The sequence below is a fragment of the Malurus melanocephalus genome, unplaced genomic scaffold (genome assembly GCF_030028575.1).
Source record: "Malurus melanocephalus ecotype Western Australia unplaced genomic scaffold, MMel_1.1 scaffold_178, whole genome shotgun sequence".
Lineage (NCBI taxonomy): Eukaryota > Metazoa > Chordata > Aves > Passeriformes > Maluridae > Malurus > Malurus melanocephalus.
Window position 1 is genome coordinate 1445353 of NW_026623410.1, and position 20773 is coordinate 1466125.

The 20773-nt window shown below is 57.5% G+C and overlaps 2 protein-coding genes across 5 annotated transcripts in view; one reads left to right on the forward strand and one right to left on the reverse strand.

The window, feature by feature from the left end:
* OLFML2B (olfactomedin like 2B) overlaps positions 1-16540 on the forward strand; it is a 24483-nt gene extending 7943 nt beyond the window's left edge. For 2 of the 4 annotated variants that reach the window (XM_057372829.1, XM_057372831.1), the window contains 7 exons: positions 4056-4319; positions 7665-7772; positions 10722-10892; positions 12456-12693; positions 13578-14063; positions 14519-14695; positions 15002-16540. In XM_057372829.1, the coding sequence (XP_057228812.1) occupies positions 4056-4319; positions 7665-7772; positions 10722-10892; positions 12456-12693; positions 13578-14063; positions 14519-14695; positions 15002-15603 (2046 nt within the window). In that variant the 3' untranslated portion in view covers positions 15604-16540. Of the gene's footprint in view, positions 1-2787; positions 2971-4055; positions 4320-7664; positions 7773-10721; positions 10893-12455; positions 12694-13577; positions 14064-14518; positions 14696-15001 lie in introns of those variants that run through there. The other 2 variants (XM_057372828.1, XM_057372830.1) reach the window with 2 other exon arrangements.
* Positions 16541-16990: 450 nt separating this feature from the next.
* The window catches only part of ATF6 (activating transcription factor 6), a gene marked incomplete at its 5' end in the record, with an annotated part of 48449 nt that continues 44666 nt past the window's right edge, over positions 16991-20773 (reverse strand). Inside the window, one exon of the mRNA XM_057372731.1 lies at positions 16991-19101. Coding sequence (XP_057228714.1) covers positions 18893-19101 — 209 coding nt within the window. The remainder of the gene's footprint in view (positions 19102-20773) is intronic.

A 20773-nucleotide genomic window follows, 5' to 3' on the forward strand; every position in this document is an offset into this window, starting at 1 on the left:
GCGGAGCTGTGCGGAGCTGTGCGGATCTGCGCGGAGCTGTGCGGAGGTGTGCGGATCTGCGCGGAGCAGTGCGGAGCTGTGCGGATCTGCGCGGAGCTGTGCGGAGCTGTGCGGAGCTGTGCGGAGCTGTGCGGAGCTGTGCGCAGTGCCCCGGGCTCCCGCGGTGTCCGGGCCGGGCGGTGCCGCGCGGGGGAGCTGCGCCCCCGCCAGCGGGACGGGGCCGCTCGGAGCGGCGGGAGCTGCCGGCCATCCCGCCGGGATCCCGCCCCGGCCACCATCCCTCAGCGCCCTGCATCCCTCGGGAGCGGTCCCCGGGCGAGGGGAGCCCCCAAAGAGCAGGATGTGCCACCGCCGGTGCTGTCTCTCTGTCCTGCCGATCTCAGCACGGCCCGACRTCGCTCCCCGCATCCAGTGCCGGTACAATCCCGGACCTTGAGCCTCCCACCGGCACACCCGTGCCCTGGTTTGACCCGCAGCGTCTCCGTATTGCAGGGGCCCCTCACAAAGCACTGCCCTTGCAGGGGCCCAGACAAGCGCAGGGAGGTGAAGGACCGAGGAGATGCTTTCAGGGGGCAGCTTTTGGCACTCGTAGCTCTAGGCACAGACATGCCCCGTGCCTGTCTTGAGATGGTTTAATTCCCTTTTCCCCAGACCTGGTGATGTTTTCTCTCGTAGCACTTTGAAGAGCACTGTCTACCTGCATCCTCGGGCAGCCCTGGCTTTGCASGAGCCCAGTCACATAGAATGGGGCCAGGCATGGGGATACTGGGGCCTCCTGCTCACACCAAAGTTTGGGCTTGTCTCCATCAGCAAGAGAGGAAAGCCAGAACCACACCTTCCTGCTCTGCTCTCCTCCTCAATCTGTGGATTTATTTCTTGAAGGAGGAATGTTCAGACTCGAGAAATGACTGCTGTGAACCCAAAGTGCCCATCGCTTTCTCTTCTTGCCCCCAAAGGAGAGGCTTAAACCCATCTTCAACCCAAACTAAATATCACCAGAAGTGCTTTCTTTCCCTTAAGAAAGAAATCAACAAGGGATGTCAGTAACAYATGAAATCCTTCCTTTTAGCTTTGAAATACTGTGGTTGATTTGTTTTCCTTCTGTTTTTCCAGCCTTAGAWAGTGATCATTAGGAAAAGACCTCCAAAATTTTAGGTGCTGCTTGCTGTGGGAGCTCTCAAGGCTGGTCTCAGTGCCATGACTGCACGGGGGTCTGGTGCTCTGGGSACAGGCTGGGGACTCCAGGAGCCCTGGTCTGGCAGCCTCAGGACAGCCTGTGCTGGCAGATGGAGTAGMTGCCCTCAGGGAGGTTCAGCCATGGAAACAGAAGAAGGAGCTGGTGCTCAAGGGACCTATTATCCTTGAGCAGTCTGGTGGGGGAGGCTTTTAGAAATGCCTCTTGCCTCCCACTGCTCTCCAGTTGCCCGAGGGTTGGCTGTCCTTCTCCTCCCAGCCTCCCTGGTTACTTCCACCCTGCTCTATTCTGCTCAGCCYTGCTGCAGRGGCCCACACCGCCCTGCYCCCTTCTCCAYAGCCRGAGCAGAGGGAGGCACAGCGCCATCCCACACAAAMCCTGAGGTCAGCATCTTCTGCCATCCCCCGTGCCACAGCCGCTTCCTCTCTCACACAAGATGTTTTCTTTGTGTGTGGCAGCTCCATCCCCGCCCAGCGACTGTGGGAGAGAGTGATGGGATGGAGCAGCTGGAGTTCCCTTAGGAGGTGCCTGCTTCCAGGGCTGCAGGCACCAGGTTTGGGGTGGTTTTGGGACACATTAGGGACCAGAGGTGCTTGCCTTGTACATAGCCTTGCTTCAGCAGGTGCTCACGTGGCGTCTCAYGCTGCTTGCTGTGCGTGTGGCCTCTGCCCGTGACCCGTGAGCATGYGTTGAGGAGAATGGAGCCCGTGCCATACCTGGGACATGGTGCTGGCCTGTGTTGGTGTGTTTGTAAGGGCATCTCAGGTTTCCCATGTGAGTGAGGCCCAGCCATCATCACAGCAGTGCCGACACCTCCGCAGCRGAAGATGCTGTGCCTGTGCGTTCCCTGGGAACAGTGTGTCCGGAACATTTCCACTTGGCAGGAGGTGCAGAAGGATACAGGACTGCCAGAGCGCGGCCGCTTCCCGCCGGCGTCAGCCTGAATTTCAGTGAGCACACAGAGSTCTGCACTCCTGGCTGCAAGCCTGTCTTGGAATCACGCACTGCTTGCGTGACCCCAGTGTGGGCAGTGTCACTGGAGAGCCACGCTGCCCCCTGCCATGCCATCGGGAACACTTCCCTGTCACCCAGAGGATGGAGGGTGAGAGGCAGACTGCTCCTGGAGATGGAAAAGGATCCAGGCAGGCCCTAAGRATGGCTCTCTGTCCGCCCCCAGCTCCCTGGCACACGGCAGGGTTGGGATGCACAGGTTCGCTGGGTGCCGACAGGCAGAGCTCAGGCCCTTTTTGGGGCGGTGGGTGGCGGTTCCCCAGAGCAGCCCCAAGTGCCGGGACTCCCCGCAGCCTGCTCCCGAGTGCCCCGCGGAACCCGAGCAGCGAGCCGGGGCTGCGGGAGCCCCCACCGCAGGTGGGAAGCACCGCCCGGGGCGGCCCCGGTCCCGCCCCGCCGCCAGCTCGGCCCCGCCCGGGGCTCGTCCCGCCGCCGACGGGGAAAGGACCGGCAGAGGAGCGGAGRGAGGATCGGAGGGTGGGAGGGAGGACCGGGAGGGAGGGAAAGAGGAGGAGCGGGGCGGGAGCCCGGGCCGGCCCCGCCCGCCCCGCCGCTCCGCACCTGAGCGAGCAGTGGCGGCTCCGCGCCGGCCCCGGCCCCGGCCCCTCCGCCGCCCGCCCATGGCTCGGCCGCTGCCGCTGCTGCTCTGCCTGGCCGCGCTGGGCGCCGGCTGCCGGGCAGGGACCACCCCCGCCGGCACGGCCGCGCCCTCGGCCGAGCCGCTGCAGGACGAGGCGGACAACCAGGAGAACATCCTCTCCCAGGTACCGCGGGGGCTGCGGGGCTGCGGGCACCTCGGGGTGCTGCACCCGCGCCGTGGGGTGGGCACTGCCGGGGGTGCTGTGCGCACCCTGCGGGGTGCGGGTGATGCAGGATGTACGTGCTCCACGGTGCTGGGCACRCTCCGAGTGACGCCGGGTGTGCACTCTGGGCAGTGCTGGGTGATGCTCTGCACATCCTGGGAGATTTTGGGTGCACGCTCTCGSTGGGGCTGAGGGATGCTGTGCACTCACCCAGCACCGCAGCTGGGCACTGAAGGAAGTTTATCATCCGCGGTGCAGTGAAATCACCGAAGCCCATCGGGGAGCAGCTCACAGACTCCATCCCATCAGTTTTCCGGGGGAACTGAGAAAAAGGGGAACTCCTTGGGAGGGGAATTGGTGGAGCCTCTTTGTGTGCCGAGGGGAGGGATCCGGGCTCTTTCCCTGCCAGTGGGATGCGGTGGCGGTTTCTGTTAGATTTGGCTGATCGGTCTGTGTGTTATTATCTGCCCTCGGAAATGGCTAACGCACAGACTGTTGGAAATGTACCGCCAAAGTTATTTTTGTGCTTGGGCTTTCAGAAGCGCTGTCTGCAGATCTCTGTAAAGGAAATTCCTGGCATTGTATAGGGCTAATCAGAAATACTGCTTCACCACCAGGTTACGCTGCTTATAGGGTGGCTTTCAGTCACACTTCCAATGTGCCCTTACCCTGTTGGCCTGTGTAAAACAGTCTTGCTCTGGATAGCAGGTGACTTATTGGGTCTTTTGCACACAGAGCATTCAAAGAAAGCATGAYGGGGTTTGTATTTAAAATTCTCATATTTAAAATTCAAAGCAGCGTTCTGCACACAGTGGAATAAAAATACCCTGTTGGAAGAAGCCAGTTTTTATTCCCCTTGTAGTAGCCATCAGCTCCGTGCTCTCTCGAAACTCCTTGGCTGGCAGATTTTGGAAGAGCTGGCCAGTTTCCTTGMGGTTCAGGGTATCCAGTGTCCTTGTTTGGACCTTGAGGCGCAGGCAGTGCTTGTCTCTTGCTGTGCAGGCAGAGGAGGGGAGGTTTGCTAACCGCTGGCGACCTGTGCTCAGCTGTTAGGTGACTACGACAAGGTGAAGGCGGTGTCCGAAGGCTCCGACTGCCGGTGCAAATGCCTGGTCAGACCCCTGGGCCGTGGCGCCTGCCAAAGGATTAACGAAGGCGCTTTCAGAGCTGAGGATTTTTACACRGTGGAAACCATCACGTCAGGACCCAGCTGCAAGTGTGCGTGCGTGGCCCCCCCCTCGGCCCTCAACCCTTGCGAGGGCGACTTCAGGCTGAAGAAGCTGCGGGAGGCAGACAGCAGTGACCTGAAGGTAGGAGAGCAGCTTGAGCTCCTGGCTCTTTGGGGAGGGGAACGTCTTCTGAAGCCTTTTATTTCAGACCTTTTTCTAAAAAAACCCTATTTCCCAAACCTATTTTCTAAACCATCTCCTGGTTACATTTATATCTGCATGTTTGATATAAAAATCAAGCTCAGCTTAAGGGATTGAGCTGAGCAGCTGCAGTGGATGATTCACTCGATTCATCCCGTGCTGCCTGGGGTCCACCGTGGCTCTCTGTGCTGAGAGCCCAGTAGGGACTGGGCTGCTCCCTGCCCTTTGTCCAGCTCCGAATGTCYCTGGAGGATGGCTCTGCTCCACTCAGCAGCTGCCAGGGCTTTTTTCTGTTGCAGAGAGGGACTCCCAAGAACCCACGCAAAAAAGCTGTTTTGGCTTYCATGGGCCAAAAGCCGCTGATGCGTCAGTGTGAGGATGTGATGCACAGCTGGCYGATGGCAAGGATGGATTTGTTGTTTTAAAATGCTGACACCTCTCTATTATTAAGTATTTTATCTCTCTAGTAATATATACCTCTTTTCCAAAAGTGACATTGTTTGTTCTAAGTACTCCTGGCTTTTACTGGATGCTTCCTTTTGCTGGTGGAGCAGCTGGCAGCAGACCCTGCTGGGTTTGCTACCAGCGTAGGGCAGCAGAAAGTGCCACTACCTTGGTCCAGTCCTAGGGAGCCCCTGGAGCAGATTGAGTGCTGGTGGCACTGGTGCCCCATGATTCCCCTCAGGTGGGAAGGCAGGTGGTGTGCAAGGCACTGCGGGGCAGCTGCCATCGAGGACACCACGATGGGCTCGTWCTAATTAATTTGGAGCTTGAGGATGTGTTTCATCTTGTGCGACTGCAGACAKTTAGCAGCTTCTTGTCCAAGTGCCCCTGCAGCTAGGGAAGATAAACAGGCACAGACAGACAATCCATCATTCYGGGGAGGAGGAGTCCCAGTCTGGGGCTGTTTGGTGGTCCCTCGTCTGGGGGAGAAGCCAGGAGGTCCCACGTGGCCTTAGRTGAGAGTTGTGAGCTCTCTGTGGTTCAGGGAGGGGACACCCCCGAGGTGACAGAGCCACCCCCTGAGGCAGGCAGAGCTCCTGCACCGGCAGCTCCCAGCTCTCTCGCTGTCCTCTGCAGAGCCGGGCAGCCTCCAGGAGGAGCAGAGCGGCGTGCCTGGCGGCGCCCTTGGCTCCGGCTGCTCTTCCCACTGGGGAGCTGCTCACAGCCAGCTGTGGTGTGAAAGCCTGTCCTCTAGGAACTGGCCCCGGCTCCCCTACTCATTTCGCAAGTGCTCGCGGCCAGGCGATTTCACAAGGTCGGTCCAAACACACMCAGGCAGGGGTTTGCTGTGCTGCCGAGGTCCATCCCAGGAGCTGGGGAGCAGGATTGCTTTCCCTCCAGGATCACTGGGAGCAGCCCCTACTTGTAGGAGAAGCTGGGAAATAAGAGGGGTCACAGCTCCAATTCTTATGCYGCTCATGAGGAGCAGCTCCCACAAGTCATCAGTGAGGGGCCRGATGAGGCCACCCCATAACTCTGAGCAGCCCCAAAATCCTTTATTCTCTTTGCTAGTCCCATGGGCATCGCTCTTGCCCAATCCAGCAGCACGAAGGGCACAAGGTCATTTGTATATTGTGTTTTACCAGGCTTTCTTATGCTCTGACACAAAAGCCTGGGGTGCTCCAAGTGTGGGAGAGCCGTGGGAAGCTCCCTCCCTTAAGATGGGTGGGCTGGAGGATGAGTCCCTGAGGGAATGGTGAGAAAGAGAGATAAATCTCCAGGCAGCAGGAACATAGCCCTGGGCAACGCAGCTCAATGGAATGGCTGCACTGGGCTTCCCAGCTGAAGGTTTCACTCCCATCTGTGCCTTTAGTAAGGTCCATTGGGAATTCATGGATTGTCAGACCGTGACAAGGTCTGCAGCGGGTGAGGGGAAGGAAGCAGGGAGTTGGTGGGAGCATCAGTGTGGTCTTTAGGGGAAGGTCAGCGTGGTGTTGGCAGGGAGAAGCCCAATCTCAGATCTATTTTTGTGAAAAGGCAGAATGCTGCTGGTGGGCACAGTGTGCATTATGGGGGTCTCAGTGCAGAGTCAGTGCGAGAAGGCTGCGCTCAGGATCATTTGGAAGGAGGTTAATGCAGTCTGCAACCTTTGTGCATTGATGGAAATCCTCCAGCCTGGAGGGAAGGCGCTTGTCTCCAGTGGCTGTCTGGCAGGCTGTGCGCATTGTRTCGGTCGTCTCCATCCAGCTCGCAGTGGAAACTGGATGCATAGCCATAAAACAGCTCTTGTCTCTTAATGCTGCCATTTTATCTGGCCCARAAAATCTTTCCTTTGCTGTCAGCTCCACAGGGAGACTGCACAGGCCGGGGTGGAAACTCCAAGTGCTGCCAGCAGCGCTGCTTGTGATTCTCCCATGTTTATGAAGCTCTGTTGACCAGTTTGTAGCTGCTGGGAGAAAATGTCACTGCCCTGTAGTAAWTCCTGTCCATTGACAATCCTGCTCAGCCTTCAGGGCTGTAAGGTCTGCAGCACTATGCTGAACATGTGGGGACACATGGGACCAGAGAGAGGTGGCCCAGGAGCCCTTCCCACCAGCCTTGCCATGCCCAGTGCTGGTGCTCTGTGGAGAAGCACCAGGAGCTGAACAAAATGCAGAATGAGGGCATTGCTGTCCAGATCCCAGGGACTGGTGAGCAAGGGCTAATGCTGGGCAGGGCACGGGCACAGGGGTGACTTAAGTACAGGGTGTCTCTGAAATGGGTGGCTGCAGAAGAGGGCAGCATCCCTCTGATAAAGTTGTCCTCCAGGAAGGGAACTGCTGCCAGGCTGGCACCAAATTTCTGTTTCTTCACTCTTGCAATTTGGAAGTATTTAAAAAAAATTTAACAAGTTTCTTCTTATTCCAGGAAAAAAAGCACAGGATGGCACGAACTCAGAGTCTGATCTCAAACTCGTTTTTATTTRAGCTGCCTTTTTCTTGTTGCCTCTTTTGCTGGCAGTCACATCACTGGTGGAGTAGTTAAGCCTTTGGGCTCTCTTTGGGAGAGCCTGCCTAGAGCTGGCAAAGAGAGCAGCGCTCCTTCTTGCTCTGCTACTAATCCCCAGCACCCAAAATGTGCTCCTGATGCCCCGAGGCTCTGTGGAGGTGCTGTGTGTTGTTCTTCAAGCCGTGCTCTGACCAGGGCAGTAATGTAGCAGGGCTGTGTGAGGGAAAACTTGTTTTTTAATCAAAATTCTTGCACTCACATGGATGCATCGCMCTTGACTTTTCGGCTAGGAAAYGRCACGGGGTAYGTTGCAGCAAGTGCTGCTRCTGACTGTGTTCTGCYCTTGCCTTGCAGCTCTCCTCCATCGTTGAGATGCTGGAAAGTGCCTTTTATGGCTTGGACCTTCTGAAGCTGCACTCRGTCACKACCAAGCTGGTGGGTCGGGTGGAGAAGCTCGAGGAGGTGAGTCCTGCTCTCCTTCAGTGTCATTCCCATCAGTGGGACCGGCCTCCAATAAATTTCCTGGCACCTTTGCTGCATTCAGAGTCATGTTGCTTTGRGAAGAAATCTTATTTAACTATCTGGCTGAAACGAAACCAGAGYAGGATGTCTGAACTAGACTGGACCACAGGCAGAGCCCAATGCATCCCCACCCCATCAACCTTGCCTGACCCTCTCCAGCTCCCCCAGTCCCTCAGGGCCCAAACTGAGAGCAGGATCCCAGCTGTGGTCTCACCAGGAGCAGCACCTCCTTGGGGTCAGAACACCCTGCTGTTAAGTTTTTCCTCTTCTCAGTTTTACTTGTGTGCTGGTGTGATGGTTGCTTTCAGCCAGGAGCTTTTGTGCTGTTGGATGTGGGGGTGAGAGGTTCAGGACTGGTGCAGGGGTACACTCAACAGGACTGTGGGGAGCCAAGGAGCTYAGATTCCTGAAGGACCAAGTTATGTCTTGGCCTGCATTAAAAAAGAGCAGAACCCTCAACCTTCCATTTTATTTTAGAGTAGACTTCCAGTGAAATAATTTTCACTTCCATACAGTTTAATATTTCTTTGGCTAGCACCGTGTAGGGTTTGCAGTTTAAGCTGTGCTCAGCTGTGTAGCAACAGGTTGCCAGATTAAATACTGGAGTTTTCTCTCGTGGTCCGTATCTGGGACGGTAATTCCACATTCTTGTCGGAGTGGAGCAGTCCTGCTCGTCTCCAGCCAGGAGCTGAGAGGCGATGATTTATCCAGCCAAGATTCCACTTGCAAAGTGTTTCGGGAAGGCACGGCGTGCTCCATCCCGGGGTCAGGAAGGAGACAGCTGAGGGGAGCACGCTTGCCTGGGGGRCTCTGGTTTTCCAAGCATAGGAATTGACCCAAAGGGGGTTTTGAGGTCTGAGAATAACAAACCAGCAATGTTCCCCTTTGCAATCCCACCCTCTTCCTGTGGTTTAGCATGCTCTCCAGGCATGATTTGGGTTTGCCAAGGGATTATTTCAGGTRGGGTTGTCACTGCACTCTGCTTCCGTACCAGAGTGGCCCTGCCTACCAGCCAGTTTCTGCAGGGGGTTCAGAGCCAGCAGTGCTGGTGGCGTGTTGGGCACATAGGGTGACACTTGCAGCCTGGTCACTGCACTCACAGCCCATCTCAAGGCGGAGGACAGGCAGAAAGCTTGGTCTGGCTGAAGGACTTTGACCAGAGATGGAGTTGTAAAGGTGTAGGAGCAGGGAATTCACAAGCTGAGGTCTCTAATTTCCCTGAAATGGGGCTGCAGGACTGTGTACAGCAGCTGAAGCTGCCTGCAGGCACTGGGAGGGGATGAAAAGGACAGGAGAGGCCTGGGTTAGAAGATGGCCCAGTGCTCTGGGGCAGAGCCGAGCTGATGCAGGCAGCAGGTGTGAAATGCCTCCTGCTGCTGGCTTAGCACGGAAATTCCTGTAGAGAGGATGTGGAGGAGGATCACACCCTGCATGAGCCGTGGGGTCTGACACAACGGACAGCTGAGATGCTGAACTGGAGCCTGGCACAGCTTCAAAGCATCGCCCTCCCAGGCGGGTGCGCTTTTGGCAGCTGCTCCCCGCCACAGCAGCTGAGCAGCCTCCAGCAGCATCACAGGCCAGGCTTTGGTGGTGCCTCTCTGCTCWAGGGCAGGCAAATGTTATCCCTAAGCGGGTCATAAGCCAAAGATTACACAGGAGAAGTGATAAGGGCACAAGGCTGTTGGAATCAGTCATCCCCTCCAAACGAGGATGGTGTTGAAAGCTGCTCCTGCACTGCTCCTGGGAGAGCATCATGACGTCTCCTGTTCCTCTGCTTACTGCGGCAAAACGCTCGCTGAAGAGCCCCTGCGTCACTGGATTTGGCCTCAAAATGTCCTGGTACATCTGTGACTCATGATTCCTGGGGAAATACTGGGAATTCAGGTGCCTGTGCAGGGGGATGGGGTTTAACCCCTCTGTTTTTGCAGAGATTAGAAGGTTTTGCGAGTTCTTTCCAATATAACGAGGTATTTCAGACCAATGGTGATGGTAGAGGGAAGGGACCAAGACAAATCCTGGTCGATGGAGTGCCTTCTCTACTGAGGYAGCTCCTCTGCTTTGTCTTTGGCTCACAGCTGTCACATCAGCTGGTGATTTGGAGGTCACAGATGGAGRTCATGGTGGGTTTTAGGAGAAATTAATGGCAGGACAGATTGAAAATGAAGGATCAGGGTAACCACCCCCAGTGCCTGTGCTGAAGTGCTTTGATTGATGTGCCACCTATTYGAGGCAGTTGCTGTTTGAGGACTAAAAGCCCAAGGAGTCAGGAGCCTGGAACAATCCTTTGGGTACAGAGTGTGCCTGTGGCTGGGGGACTGAGAAGCAAAGGGTTTTGTCTGCTGGGTGAGCTGCAGCCAGCACCAGCTCCCTCCTGGTCACAGGACAGCTCTCTGAGGGTCACTGGCTCTTGTCCTGTCCCCAGATTCTCATTCTCTTCTGTGAGGGCAGAGGGTGACGGGGAGAGCAGTCCCTGAGCGCAGGCCCTGTGTGGCAAGGCCACGAAAGTGGGATTAATAAATGCAAGATGAATTTGCTGCCACAGGCCAAGGACATGAGGGTGATTTAAGGTGTTTCAGCTTGTCTTTTATTATTCCTTCTATGAGCTGGCAAGAGCGGCTGAAAATGGGATTGAGGAACCTCAAGACCACTCTCCTGCTCCATGGGAACCTGTGGCAAAGACTGAATCTGGGATGTGCACACCACGGATGGGGCTCCTGGATCCCACTGGGGTCAGGGGCAACTTCTTGGCAGTCAAAGGGCCCAGCCCCATGGAGAATTCCCAGCTGTGAGCCCAGGATGGCAGCACAGAGCTCTGGGGCTGTGGTTTGGGGGCCACAGAACATCCCTTGTCATTAAGTGGGATAAAGTCTCCTCTCTTGTTTTCTTTAGGGCATGTCCAGGAACTTCACGCAGGAAGGGCAGCGGGCAGGAGCCAGCGGGGAGGAGGGTCTGCAGGATCCCCCGGGCAGGGAGAACTGCTCCAGGCTCCTCACCAACAGCCTGGCTGACATCGAGAGCTCTCTGCAGCGGGACGCTGAGGCTGCCTACACTCACTCAGAGGTACCCGAGCACAGCTCAGTGTCACTGCTGCTGCTCAAGCCAGCTCTGGGGGGTCTCCTGCATGTGGCCACCAGCCCGGTGTGATTTTCTCCTCTGCTGGTTCTGTTTGTGCTCCTCGGACTGCAGTCTGTGTCAGCACAGCCTGGCTGCCGCTGGGATAGGATGTAGGTGGAAGCAGAGGGAGGTTGCTCCCTCGGCCTCCCCCCTTCCCACGGGGCTGTCGGTTTTCGAGGTCAGCGGTGGCTGAGCTGCTCGGAAAGCGTGATGTCATTGYGGGGCCGGCTGGGAAGCGGTGGGAAACTCAGAGCCTTTGATTAGCAGGGCTTGGGGCTCGGTGGAGGGACAGCCTGCCGCCTGCTTTCCCTCCYTCCCTSYCTCCCTGCCTGGCAATGACCCMTGGCMGGCTCTGGGCAGAGGTTTGRGCATCCTCCWGGCTGTGRCACCCAGCATGGGGACACCCTCTGCCTGGGCAGCAGTTTCTGTGCAGCCTCAGAGAGGGGTCAGAAGGGTGTTTTGGGAACAYCCTTCTGTCCAGGGTGTCCTGAAGTTCTGGCTGCCTCAGTGGTGCTATCTAGGATGGCCTGTGCCCTTCTGATCCCTGCTGGGTGGCTTGTGGGGCATCCTGCCCTCACCCTGGTGTCCCTCTGTGRGGCAGTAGGAGGTGTCTGCTGGAGAAAACAGTTGGTGACCATTTCCAGTTCAAACAAGGGCTGCTCAGCTCCTGAGGAAAGCAACAGCGTGCACTTGCTCCCACCCCTGCGCTCGGAGTCCAGTGTGGGGACCGCAGGTGGGGAAATGGCACCAACTGTGCTGTGCCACACACTCTGCCCCAGGGAGGGCCGTGCCCAGGCWGAGGGGTCCGGCCATGCTCCCAGCCCCACTCCCCTGCTCCCCACACCATAAGCTGAGCAGCTGCTGCCTGCTGGACAGGAGCCAGCCCTGGCCAGGCAGGGGAGCGGAGCGTGGGGCTTTTATTACCCCGAGTGACCTCATTTCCCAATATTCCCCTTTTCTCASTGCTAATTGCAGCAGGGCCCATCTTCTCAGCCAAATGGGCACAGCTTCAACCCTCGGGCTGGCTTTCCGATTCCCTTTAATGAGATGAAATCCTTCAGACCTGAGCTGCAGCAGCTGGTCCCTGCCCCGGGGGGGTTCCTGGTCCCTGCCTCGGGAGGCTCCCGCTCCTGCTGGGAAGGTGCCTTCGGCCTCTCTGCCCTGTGAAAGCTCAGTGCACATTGCACACTGTTCAGAGCAGCTGCTGGAACCGGCTCCTGGCATRCCAGGGAGTGGGACCTAGCCCTCCTGCCTGCCCTGCCTGCCCTGCATCCCACAGCGTGTGCCTTACGGATCCCCGAGTCCTGGAATTGCAGGGAGACACCAAAGATATGCAGGGGCAGTGCTGGTCTGGCACCCTGCTGTCCCCTGGAGCGTTTCCCATGGCAGAAGGGACTGAGGGAACTCAGAGCCTCCTACCCAGCGTGGGACTGTGCAGCCTGAGCTGCCCTGTCGCCAAAATGTGGCMTTTCTGGCCCGTCTGCTAACAGCCTCCTGTGTCTCTTCCAGGGAAAATATGAAGAAAGATTCCTGAAAGATGAAACCATCTCCCAGCAGATCAACTCCGTGGAATCCCTCCCGGAGCTGCATCTCTCTCTGGAGGACAAGAAGCCTGAGSAGCTCTTGCAGAGGAAGCTGCGGGTGAGGAGCCGGCCTCCTTCCAAGCCCACCATTGTCCGAGGGGTCACCTACTACAAAGCCCAGTCCTCYGAGTCGGAGAACGACATCGAGGAGCAACGTGAGTTGGGTATGCGGCCACGGCTGGTGGGATGGCCGGCTGCATCCCGCAGCAAAACCAGCGCCTCATCCCTTGGGAATGTGTGGGGGAARTGTGTGGGAGCAGCAGGGGGAGGTGAGACAATGGGTACCTCAGCGTGGTGGAGCAGTGCAGCATTGTTATTCCATGGAAAATCCCTGGTAGCTGAGGAARTAGGTCACTGCTTTGGTTCAGAACAGCATCAACACCTTTCCAGAAGTACATGGAGGTTTATTAAATATGGTTGTGTTTCAAATCTGCCTGCCCCATGGCATCCTGGGAGGTTTGTGGTGTATTTGGTGGAGGGCAGCTCAGAGCTCATGGCCCTGGCTGTGGTGAGAGCAGRGCCCARCAGAGTGGGCAGCAMGGGCAGAAGGACAAATGTCCCCTCTGTGCAAACTGGCTCAGCAGCGAGGCCACCCAGCCCTGCCCTGTGGGGTTTGGGAGCTGCTGGAGGTGAGAAGGAGCCAAGGGTGCCCGTGCTGGCTGGGGATCCCCAGTGATCCCCAATGATCCCCAATGATCCCTGTGCCCTGGCTGAGGCACCTGCTCTGGCATCCCGGGATGGGTGAATGGGATCTGGTTGGGAATGCAGCTGGGTCTCCATGCTGCCCAGTCTCTGGGAGCTGGCAGGGYGGAATCGCTCCCTGTGCTCTTTATCGCCTGTGGCAGTGGATGTGGCTGCGAGGGGCCTCACTCACCTCCTCACACGGGAGCCATCGGCCTCTCCAGCTTTGCCCTTCCCTGAGGGGAAACGGGAGGCAAGGCGGGTGGCTTTAACCGTTCAGCCTGCGGGGTGGCAGGGAGCCGGCCGGACGGGCTGCGGGGATCTGCTCCCCTGGCCCGGGGCTGACACCCGTGCCCGTGTTTGGCAGCGGACGAGCTGTTCAGCGGGGACAACACGGTGGACCTGCTGATCGAGGACCAGCTCCTGCGGCCCAGCAGCCGGGCGGGCGAGGCCGTGAGGAAGCCGTCCCCGCTGGGATGGCCGCCCACCCCCGGCAGCGCTCCCGCCACCCCGCCAGCCACCGGCACAGCCGTGACGGCCACGGTGCCGCTGTCCCCTGCCAYGCCGGACCCCACGGCCGTGAGCCGGCTGACCCCCGCCCCGGAGCCYGTGACTGCCCCGGCCGGGCTGGCGGAGCAGGGGACGCCGCAGCTGCCGGCAGCCTTGGCCAGCACGGTGGTGGCCACAGCCACGGAGAGCCTGCCCACGGCCACCCCTGCAGGGGACTGGAGCCACATGGAGAGCAGCCCGGGAGACTGGGGACAGSTGAACACCCCCGCGACGCCGGTCAGCCCGGCCATCCCTGCCACCCCAAAGGAGGGCCTGGAGGAGGAGGACATCAGGAACATCATCGGTGAGTCCTGCCGGCCCTGCACCYGTCCAGCTGTGTGTGGGGCTGACTTGTGCCCACAGCGTGTCCTGCCGAGCACAGTGCACCTGGAGTTGGTCACGGGTGGGAAGTGTCATGGAGATGGTGGCTGGACAGCACTTGACTGGGGTGCCACGTTTACTTATTAATTCTAGAACCTGAGTAAACTGTAGTTTCCTCCCAACGTTAGGGGCTGGGTTGGGCAAGAAGAGACAGGACCCGAGACAGGTGGCAGCCTCAGCTGGAGCAGGGACATGGCAGAGGCTGTGGGGAGACATTTGCGGGGTGTGACTAGTGCTGCTGGGCCTCACAAAGCTGCACCAGGGCCAAGGCGGCAAGGGGCACCTGCTGGGTGGGCAAGGGCTGGAAAGGGGTGATGCCTCTAGGGACGGTGTGSCTACCCTGCCCCTGGCCCCACAAGCCTTCCTCTGTCCATGCAGGGCGCTGCAAGGACACTCTGTCCACCATCTCGGGGCCCACCACCCAGAACACCTACGGGCGCAGTGAGGGAGCCTGGATGAAAGACCCCCTGGCGCGGGAGGAGCGCATTTATGTCACCAACCACTACTATGGGAACACGCTGGTGGAGTTCAGGAACCTCGACAATTTCAAGCAAGGTGGGTTTGYACCATCTCTAATGCCACCATTCAGCTGATCCTCATCCCAGGATATGCATCCTGGGATGCATATCCCAGGGATAGCATCCTCTTTCCCAGGGATGCTGCATTGTGGGGGAGGTGATCTGCCTGGGGACCCTCCCCTCCTGGGGATGGCATGTGGGGCTCAGACACGGCCCAGGTCAGGGTGTGGCTGGTGCGTGGGGAGGGAGTGTAGGCAGAGCTGGGGGCAGAGGGTGCTGATGGCATGGCCACCAACCCACAGCAAAGGGAGGGTCTCATCCGTTGGATGTCTGTGCCCTGCAGGTCGCTGGAGCAACTCCTACAAGCTGCCCTACAGCTGGATCGGGACGGGGCACGTTGTCTACAATGGTTCCTTCTACTACAACCGGGCCTTCACGCGCAACATCATCAAGTACGACCTGAAGCAGCGTTACGTGGCCGCCTGGGCCATGCTGCACGATGTGGCCTACGAGGAGTCCACCCCGTGGCGGTGGCGAGGCCACTCGGATGTGGACTTTGCTGTGGATGAGAACGGCCTGTGGGTCATCTACCCGGCCATCAGCTACGAGGGCTTCAACCAGGAGGTGATCGTGCTGAGCAAGCTCAACGCAGCCGACCTCAGCACCCAAAAGGAGACCACGTGGCGGACGGGGCTGCGGAAAAACTTCTACGGGAACTGCTTTGTCATCTGTGGGGTCCTGTACGCGGTCGACAGCTACAACAAGAGGAAYGCCAACATCTCTTACGCCTTCGACACGCACACCAACACGCAGATCATCCCCAGGCTGCTCTTTGAGAACGAGTATGCCTACACCACGCAGATAGACTATAACCCCAAGGACCGCCTGCTCTACGCCTGGGACAATGGCCACCAAGTCACCTACCACGTCATCTTTGCCTACTGAGACCCCCCACCACAGTGGGGCACTGCGAGCCAGGGGCCACCAGCACCTTTTATTATTATTTTTATTGTTATTATTGTTATTTTGTACAAATTGAAGAGTAAATGATGGGTTTTGTTTCAAGCTGGTTTTTTTTATGGTGGATTGTAGATCGATCCCCAGGCCAGAACCACCCCCTTTGTCTTTGCTGTATCCTTGCTTCTGATTTTCCTTCCCAGGGGAAGGAGGTTCTGCTTTGGAAGGGCAGCCCCAGCTCTCCTGTCCAGGAAGGAGGAGGTGGCTCAGACGTGGTCCTCCCGACGATGTTTTCAGCTAAAGATGATCAGCAAGACACGCCGAAGCAGTGCAAAGCTGCACACACCAGGTCCCAGCGGGATGCTGCTGCCTGCCTGTCCTGGTGGAGGACCTGCATGTCCCATGGGAATGTCCCGTCTCTCAGGACCATCTTCCCAGCCGACAGCCAGCAGGCCCTTTGGAGATCCTGCTGTACAATGGGGCTGCGAGCACAGCTCCAGCAGCCCCTGGTGCTGGTACTCACGCTGAGGACTGTCCCCTCCAGCCRGGGCTCTGCTCTTTGCAGCCCGCCCCGGACTCACGCCTGGAGGGAGCTGGCGGCAGGCGGGAGGGGGATGCTGTAAATACGTGTAGATGGCTTTTGTTTGTTCATTTTGTAACCCAGAGTAGTCCCCCTTGGCATTTGCTGGGTGAAGGCTCTGCCCAGCTGGGCGCTGGGCTGCTTAGGCAGGGGCTGGGGAGCCCTGGGGGCTGGTGGAGCCCTCGCTGTGCCACTCTGTCTCCTTCATTCCCTCTCGTGTCCATCCATGCCTGTCCTGCTCCTGCACCATCAGGATCCCTTCACAGAGGCACAGCCCTTGCCCTCCTGCCCACCAGCATCTTGTATTTACCTGCTGTCAGTAATAAAGGATCCAGTACCTTCGCAGCTGTTTGGGGCTTTCTTTGGCTCTGCTTCACCCTCTGCATGCATGGAAATGCACAGGGCTRTTTTGGGTGGGTTTTGGGAGAGCCAGTTTCCACCCTAGCTGGGACTAAACCCCAGAGGGCTTTAGGTTGCTTAGGACTGGCCCCGGGGCMGGGTGACATGGCCATGTCCAGCCCTGAGAAGAGCTTGTCTCTGTGATAGCTGCAGTCCTTGGGTCACTCAGGCTGCAGTAAGACCCTTGTAGGCTCYTCTTTGGCAGGCTCGGGGTAAGCAGCTCATGTAGGATGCCCCCKCTCCAGCAGCAGGAGAGGGACATGGTGGATGTGCCATGGGCAGTGCCAACATTGGGCTGAGCAGAGCTGCACTGCAGCCCAAGAGCTGRCAGACACGGGGCACGTGTTGCAGTAATTGGCCAAAGGAAAAAGTATAAAGAAGCACAGTAATAATGAATATTAATAATAAATAAAAGAAGGATTTTATTGCCTTCAGTACTAGGGACACAGAGAACAGAATTACACAGGATGAGAGATGCTCTCCACCACCAGAGCCCAGGGGAACTAGCTGAGGATGTGGTGCCACAGCAGTGCCGAGCAGCAGCCCTTCCCAAGGTGCCAGGCTGTGCCAAGCCCAGCTGCCACCTCCGGTCCCGTCCCCAGCTCCATGGCAGCAAATGCCCCCGAGAGCAGCCAGCCTCCCCTGCCCATGGCTGCGGGGGAGCCGCGTGCCTCGGGCTGGGGCACCGCTGGGGTTTTTATTTTTGACTATTGTGTGAGCTGGCCCACAGTCAGGTGGGGCCGGGGCCAGGAAAATGAACCGGTGCAAGGAGCGCAGCCAAASCCAGGCGAGCCCGGCTGCTTCCCAGCACTGCGAGCATCCACAGGACAGGGGGCCTGCGCAGCCTGCGCCGAGGACGTGGCAAAGGACAAAGCTTTTCCATGGTGTTGCAAGGCACATACTTCACAGGGGTGTATTGCTCCTCATCCTCCTCCTCACTGCCCCTGGAGCTGTTTGTCTTGCTGCAGGATCAACCTGTATTTCCTAACAGCCACACACATACACGAATAGTAATAATAATAATAATTAAAAACCCCACGTGAGCCAGTCAGTGCTCAGACCATGAAGGAAAGGCTGGCAAACTAAAGCCCATCATCTTCTGTGCGAACTGCAAGGGGGAAAAAATAATGTAACAACATGCTGAAGTCATTATGCAAGGCTGATGCTCTGCTGGCGGCTCATCCCAGCTGAGCACCAGTGTGCTGGAGCTCCTGRGCTCAGCTCTGGCCTGGGGCTCGGCTCACAAACCTGGATCAGTGAGCAGAGCTCCACAGATGCTTGGGAATGGCAGCACTTGGCTGCACTCAGTGTTTGGAGCAAGTGGCATGTTCCCCCACTGCCTGTGGGGTGGCTGTCAGTGTTGGCGAGGCAGAGATGGGTGTGTGGGGCTGAGTGTGCATGACCTGTGTGTGGCTTCAGGAGAAGGTGCTGTGGCTGTGTCCCATGGAATTGAAGCAGCCCCTCTGCCCCAGCAGGGCCAGTGCTGCTCCAMGGGCTGTTGTTAGCAGTGAAAAGTATTAAATAGCACTCACAAAAAACCCACGAAAACAAAAACCAGGAAGAAAAGAAAAAAAACCAAACTCAATCCCCCAAACTTTACAAATGCATCTGCTGCCTGAGATCACTTCCCTTGGGCCAAGCCTTCAGTGGTGCAGCCCATGGGCTGGGGAAGGCAGCAGGGGAGTCCTGGAGAGCCAGGTAAGTGTGGGGTGRGCAGTGCCTCAGTGCTCTGCCCATAGTGCTTCAGTGCTAAGTGCAGGGTCCCACCACCCTCCTGGGCACTGGGGCTGGGCTGCCCCTCCGCACTGCTGCATCCCAGGGAGACAGGGATTTGGGCAGGGATTGAGGAGCAGTGGGGTTGGCTGGTCAGGCCCAGCACCTGCAGCTGGGAGCTGCACACTGCTCCCTSCTGCTGCCTGTGCATGCTGCAGGGACAGGCCTGATCTGTGTCCACTGCCATGTCTCTGGCGGGACCCCAGGGCTCAGCACCCCACCGCAGGCAGCCTAACAGGGACCAAAATGAAAAACAACCCACAATTCTGGACAGTGCATAAGTAGCAAGGATGGCCCGTGTCCCCCCATGCTGCATTGGGCCCCCAGGACTTTCCCTGGCGAGGGGCCAGCTGAGCTGCACAACCCCGGGCAGGATGCAGCCATGGAGTAGGGTCAGGCACAGGAACGGGCTGAAGGGRACTGTCCCTGCTGTGTCCATGTGCCAGGAGCTGCAGGGCCCTGCAGGGCTGGCGGCAGGACCTGCTGCATGCCGGGTGCTCGCTCTCCTGTGCGCTGTCACAAGAGCTACTGCAGGGACTTGACAATGGTCCTCAGGGCGTGGGGMGTCTCTGGGACGGAGGGGGAGGAGCTGTAGAAGGTGTCGGTGTGATTCCTGCGCTGCTGTCGGAGGTAAGGAGGGACTGAGGAACTTTTGATGTGGAGGATCCTGGTGTCCATCACTTCGCAGTCAATCTGCATCATCACCTCGTAGTCCTGCCCATTGATCACGTTGTCTGCAAAAGTAAGGGTAAAAAAAAAAGGTCAGAGTTAGCCCTGCAAGCCAGTGATCCAATAACACTAAAATCAGAGCTTCCCGGACCTTCTTCTGTCTGGAGCAGGAGCTGCAGTGGGGGAGCTCCCTTTTTGCAGCTGCACACATGGAGCTCCATCTTGTACAGCGGAGCCCCAGACTGCTCGAGACACCTCAAAGAGCCCAGACCTCACTTAGCATGTGCAGTCACACCTCGAAATTAATGTCTTCTATTTCCCCTTCTTCATCTGCACATAATTACCGACAGAGTTTGCACTGTGTAACATTTATTACAGAACTGTTGCTCTTGAGCCATAAAATATGGGAGTGATTGAAGATAAGGTTTATTTAAGAAAGCTGAATGTTTCACTTTCTGTAACCCTCTTGACACTGAGGATCTTGAGGAATTTCTTCACCAGTTTATTAATAAAAGAAGCCAAAATGTGATCTCTTGAAAGAATTAACTGTGCCTCATTCCTGTCCTGACCTGGCTGTTGTACTTGAGTGATGTGACACTGGGCAAGGCCACTCCCCTGAGAGACCCCTGGCCACAGGGAGACCCAGATCAGCACTGGGAGCCCTGGTGTGGCCCCAGGTCCGGCACATCTGCTGCCACAGGAGCTCCTGGGCTTACAGGCTGTGCACATGGCTAGCATCTGCTGCCTGGATTTAAAGGTGGGAGACTACTCCCTRCACAGACAGTGTGCCCAGGAATGCAAGAGCTGAGATCGGATTTCCAGGCACGACCAATCCTTTCAGAGTCAGAAGACTGCCATTGGCAGGGTTTCCTTTCTGTGCTAAGGAGGATGGAAGATCACCTAATGGAAAGCGTATGGACTGCAGGAATGCAATATACATTACTAATTTTTACTGTTTTCCTGGATTAACTCTGACTCTGGATGACAGCTGACAACCGTGGCCGGACCCTCTTGTACCCCACGCCACCTGTAGAAGCCATTAGATCAGCTATGTCTGGTATAGTAATGAAAAGCAGGAGCAAACCCTTGCTAAGGGSGCTGAGAGCCTGCAAGGGAAATCAAAGCTCCCACCTGCAAGAAATGGAGTGGAAAAAGCTCTGTATGTGCCACCGAGAGACCGAAGGCAGGAGCAGCTGTGCAAATGCTGTGCCAATGACCCAGCACCCCGGACAAGCACCTCGTCCCTCCTGGATGCTGCGCTGCTGAAAAAGCCCTGCTGTGACTTGAGGTGCCATGTCCCCAGCTGGAACGCTTTGGAGGCCATCCCTGCAGGTCACCCTTCCTCTCTGCCTTTGGATGTGCTCTTGGCTCCCACCAACAGGCTCAGGACCAGTGGGGTATGAGGGGAGGCTGAGGGCAAAGAGCCTGGAGGCAGCAAACAGATGGGCTCCCTGTGACACAGCAAGCTGGAAACGCAGCTCCTCAGCTCTCACGCTGCAGTTGACGGGACTCCAGCTATGTGAGAAACAGTGCTCCAAAGCCACAAGTGGGTGAGGTGGGCTGGGACTGTGGCCAGGGCCAGGAAAAYCTCTTGGAAAGGCAGGAGTTTCCCTGACTGCCCGCAGCAGCCAGCACAGAGGGCTATCATTAGGTTCCTGGGCATTGCACAAGACAAGAGAACAGCAATCCCAAGGGCTGCCCATGCAAGGGAGGGAGCTGTGCTTTGTGGGTGGCACT